Source organism: Salmo trutta, unplaced genomic scaffold, assembly GCF_901001165.1.
Source record: "Salmo trutta unplaced genomic scaffold, fSalTru1.1, whole genome shotgun sequence".
Classification (NCBI taxonomy): Eukaryota; Metazoa; Chordata; class Actinopteri; order Salmoniformes; family Salmonidae; genus Salmo; species Salmo trutta.
In genome coordinates, this window is record NW_021822160.1 from 1 (window position 1) to 5,960 (window position 5,960).

General features: G+C 38.1%; 1 protein-coding gene across 1 annotated transcript; it reads left to right on the top strand.

Annotated features, from left to right (window-relative positions):
• Positions 1 to 100: 100 nt before the first annotated feature.
• cnga1b (cyclic nucleotide gated channel subunit alpha 1b) lies at positions 101 to 5,673 on the top strand (the record flags this gene model as incomplete). The annotated part of the gene is given in 3 exon segments (XM_029742935.1): positions 101 to 332; positions 985 to 1,160; positions 4,459 to 5,673. Coding segments are annotated over 3 exon segments (639 nt in total), but the record flags the coding sequence as incomplete, so codon positions are not given.
• Between the last annotated feature and the right edge of the window lie 287 nt (positions 5,674 to 5,960).

Below are 5,960 nucleotides of genomic sequence, written 5' to 3' on the forward strand. Positions count from 1 at the left end.
CCCATCCTCGCTCACATCCTCCTCCCCTCCCCCCCCTCTCTCCCTCTCCTCCCCCCCCCCTCTCTCCCCCCCCCCCCCTCCCCCCCCTCTCTCTCTCCAGGTGCGTATCTTTGCAGACTGTGAGGCTGGCCTCCTGGTAGAGTTGGTGTTAAAACTCCAGCCTCAGGTCTTCAGTCCAGGTGATTACATCTGTAAGAAGGGAGACATCGGACGAGAGATGTACATCATCAAGGAAGGGAAGCTGGCCGTTGTCGCCGACGACGGGATCAAACAGTTCGTCGTCCTTAGCGATGGGAGCTACTTCGGGGAGATCAGTATTCTGTCCATAAAGGGTTTGGAGGAAGTTATATTTATAGAATATGTTATCAGGTCATTCGTTCGGAAGAGGTTGGGGCAGAGAGGTAAAACACTACTAGACCTGAGGAAAAATCAGACTGGTTCAGACTGGTTCAGACTGGTTCAGACTGGTTCAGAGTTAGGAACACCTGAGGACAACTCAGACTGGTTCAGACTGGTTCAGACTGGTTCAGACTGGTTCAGAGTTAGGAACACCTGAGGACAACTCAGACTGGTTCAGACTGGTTCAGACTGGTTCAGACTGGTTCAGAGTTAGGAACACCTGAGGACAACTCAGACTGGTTCAGACTGGTTCAGACTGGTTCAGACTGGTTCAGAGTTAGGAACACCTGAGGACAACTCAGACTGGTTCAGACTGGTTCAGACTGGTTCAGACTGGTTTAGAGTTAGGAACACCTGAGGACAACTCAGACTGGTTTAGACTGGTTCAGACTGGTTCAGACTGGTTCAGACTGGTTCAGAGTTAGAAACACCTGAGGACAACTCAGACTGGTTCAGACTGGTTCAGAGTTAGGAACATGGCTACGCCCCTTCATTTCTGCTGCATTGTCTCCTGATCTGCTGCTAGATACTAAAGTAAAGATTCCTCAACTCAAGAAGTTGTTGCTGTGCTTCATCTGATCCCAGGTTCCAGGGCTGGAAACAGGAGGACTGCTAACATCAGGAGTGTTGGGTACTCTGACCTGTTCTGCCTCTCTAAGGACGACCTCATGGAGGCCCTGTCGGAGTATCCCGATGCTAAAGCCATGTTGGAGGAGAAGGGACGGCAGATCCTGATGAAGGACAACCTGCTGGACCTGGAGGTATAACACCTCTATAACACCTCTATAACTCCTCTATTAACACCTCTATAACACCTCTATAACTCCTCTATTAACACCTCTATAACTCCTCTATAACACCTCTATAACACCTCTATAACTCCTCTAAAACTCCTCTATAACTCCTCTATTAACACCTCTATAACACCTCTATAACTCCTCTATAACACCTCTATAACACCTCTATAACACCTCTATAACTCCTCTATTAACACCTCTATAACTCCTCTATTAACACCTCTATAACACCTCTATAACTCCTCTATAACTCCTCTATAACACCTCTATAACACCTCTATAACACCTCTATAACTCCTCTATAACACCTCTATAACACCTCTATAACTCGTCTATTAACACCTCTATAACTCCTCTATTAACACCTCTATAACTCCTCTATTAACACCTCTATAACACCTCTATAACTCCTCTATAACACCTCTATAACACCTCTATTAACACCTCTATAACACCTCTATAACACCTCTATAACACCTCTATAACTCCTCTATAACACCTCTATAACACCTCTATTAACACCTCTATAACACCTCTATAACTCCTCTATAACACCTCTATAACTCCTCTATAACACCTCTAGAACACCCCTATATAACACCTCTATAACATCTCTATAACTCCTCTATAACTCCTCTATAACACCTCTATAACATCTCTATAACTCCTCTATTAACACCTCTATAACACCTCTATAACACCTCTATAACTCCTCTATAACTCCTCTATTAACACCTCTATAACACCTCTATAACACCTCTATAACTCCTCTATAACTCCTCTATAACACCTTTATAACACCTCTATAACTCCTCTATAACACCTCTATAACTCCTCTATAACACCTCTAGAACACCCCTATATAACACTTCTATAACATCTCTATAGCTCCTCTATTAACACCTCTAGAACACCCCTATATAACACTTCTATAACATCTCTATAGCTCCTCTATTAACACCTTCATAACACCTATATAACACCTCTATAACTCCTCTATAACACCTCTATAACTCCTCTATAACACCTCTATAACATCTCTATAACTCCTCTATAACACCTTTATAACACCTATATAACACCTCTATAACACCTCTATAACTCCTCTATAACACCTTTATAACACCTCTATAACTCCTCTATAACACCTCTATAACTCCTCTATAACACCTCTTTAACATCTCTATAACTCCTCTATAACACATTTATAACACCTATATAACACCTCTATAACTCCTCTATAACACCTTTATAACACCTCTATAACATCTCTATAACTCCTCTATAACACCTCTATAACTCCTCTATAACACCTCTATAACATCTCTATAACTCCTCTATAACACCTCTATAACACATCTATAACACCTCTATAACACCCCTATATAACACCCCTATATAACACCCCTATATAACACCTCTATAACTCCTCTATAACATCTCTATAACTCCTCTATAACACCTCTATAACTCCTCTATAACACCTCTATATAACACCTCTATAACTCCTCTATAACACCTCTATATAACACCTCTATAACATCTCTATAACTCCTCTATAACTCCTCTATATAACACCTCTATAACTCCTATATAACACCTCTATAACTCCTATATAACACCTCTATAACACCTCTATAACACCTCTATATAACACCTCTATAACACCTCTATAACATCTCTATAACACCTCTATATAACACCTCTATATAACACCTCTATATAACACCTCTATATAACACCTCTATAACACCTCTATATAACACCTCTATGTAACACCTCTTTAACACCTCAATAACACCTCAATAACACCTCTATAACACCTCTATAACTCCTCTATAACACCTCTATATAACACATCTATATAACCTCTCTATAACACATCTATAACACCTCTATAACACCTCTATATAACACCCCTATATAACACCTCTATATAACACCTCTATAACACCTCTATAACATCTCTATAACTCCTCTATAACACCTCTATAACTCCTCTATAACACCTCTATAACACCTCTATAACTCCTCTATAACACCTCTATAACTCCTCTATAACACCTCTATAACACCTCTATAGCACCTCTATATAACACATCTATAACACCTCTATAACACCTCTATATAACACACCTCTATATAACATATTTACAACATATTTAACACATCTATAACACAGCTATAAAACACAGCTATAACACATCTATAACACAGCTATAACACCTCTATAACACCTCTATAACACATCTATAACACATCTATAACACAGCTATAAAACACAGCTATAACACAGCTATAACACATCTATAACACAGCTTAAACACATCTATAACACATCTATAACACAGCTATAACACAGCTATAAAACACATCTATAACACAGCTATAAAACAGCTATAAGACATCTATAACACAGCTATAACACAGCTATAAAACAGCTATAACACAGCTATAACACATCTATAACACAGCTATAACACAGCTATAAAACATCTGTAACACATCTATAACACAGCTATAACACATCTATAACACAGCTATAACGCCTCTATAACGCATCTATAACACCTCTATAAAACACATCTATAACACAGCTATAACACAGCTATAACACATCTATAACACATCTATAACACAGCTATAAAACACAGCTATAAAACAGCTATAACACATCTATAACACAGCTATAACACAGCTATAACACAGCTATAACACATTTATAACACCTCTATAACACCTCTATAAGACATTTATAACACCTCTATAACACCTCTATAACGCATCTATAACACCTCTATAAAACACATCTATAACACAGCTATAACACAGCTATAACACAGCTATAACACATCTATAACACATCTATAACATAGTAGTTATGGTTGGTTAGGGTAAAGGTCAGGATGCTTGGACCATGCTATAGGACAACCTACTGGACCTACTGGACCTGGAACCTACTGGACCTGGAAGTCTGACTGAGTTACTTTTTAATTGACTGACTGACTGACTGACTGATTGACTGACTGATTGATTGACTGACTGATTGATTGACTGACTGACTGACTGACTGACTGACTGATTGACTGACTGATTGACTGATTGATTGATTGACTGACTGATCAGTTAGCCGACCGACCAACTGGTGGATGTATTGATTGATGATTAGGTGGCGTAGAAGACCCGGACCCCAGGATATGGAGGAGTTTCGGCTATTAATTGATTATCTGATCGACTAATCAAAGTATTGATGGTTCACTAGGTGGCGGCGCAGGGCCCGGACCCCAAGGACATGGAAGAGAAGGTGGAGAGGATGACAGCAACGCTGGAGTCCCTCCAGACGCGATACGCCCGGCTCCTCGCCGAACACGAGGCGGGCCAGAGCAGACTGAAACGCAGAGTCACCCGACTGGAGAAGAAAGTGGTGGCACCAGTCCAGGAGGTCGTAGAGATAGGGGTGGAGATGGGTACAGTGGCAACCACAGAAGAATAGAAATAGTCCCCGCTGTACTGTTCGTTTCGTCTGTACGAAGAACATGATGTACTACTATAGTTGACTGACTGGAAGCTGCTCTGGGTAAAGAGCGTTTTGCTAAATTACCAAAAATGTAATGACGTAAGAGCAAGCAGAGAAACGTGGGTTGGGAAAGGGACGCTAAACAACAACAACAGGTGGTATAGAGGAATTTGAGTGACTAGAAGAGTTGACTTGAACGCTCTCAGTATCTGGAGTGGGTTCGTTCCACAGGAGACCTGAAGAGCCATAAGAAAGAAAAAAACAAACATAATCTATTCGAAAAAAACAGAGCCCCTTTTCTGAATAGTTACAAAGAGAACGTCAGGTCAGAATTACTTTTTATTCTTGTTGTCTTGTTCTGTCCAACCAAATATTCACCACCACATTATGTCTAATCCTTTTAAAAGCCACCCCCACAAAAAATAAGTTATTGTTATTATTTATGATTTAGAAAGTGATTTATTTTCTATTATTATGTAATATATGCTCACTATTAAAGTTTCCAATGTCTGTAGGTGATATTTGATGTAACATAATACTTCATTGATTTGTGATATTTGATGTAAAATACTACTTCATTGATATTTGATATTCGATTTAATATTATCAATAATAATAATACACAATTGGTTAACTTTATTATGCTGTACAGTAGAATTTAAATCATTTACAAATGATCCACAACGTATAGTCAGTCTACAAACATTTTGTAAATAAATAAACAATAAACGATTAGAGTATTTGAAATGTCAAAATACTTCTTGACGTTTAATCAATCAATCAACGGATCAATGGATAGGTGAATTGGTGGTTTGGTTGGATCATTTGTGTTGTAATATGTTGTAGAAAAAAAATCTAGTTATTATAAAGTATTGTTACCGTAGTGATGAGCGATGGAAGAATAAAGTTTGAAATTGAAGCACCAATTCAATAAACACAATAAATACATTTTATAAGGAAGCACTGTCTCAGTCTCATATATATATATATATATATATACCTAAATAAACACAATAAATACATTTTATAAGGAAGCACTGTCTCAGTCTCATATATATATATATATATATACCTAAATAAACACAATAAATACATTTTATAAGGAAGCACTGTCTCAGTCTCATATATATATATATATACCTAAATAAACACAATAAATACATTTTATAAGGAAGCACTGTCTCAGTCTCATATATATATATATACCTAAATAAACACAATAAATACATTTTATAAGGAAGCACTGT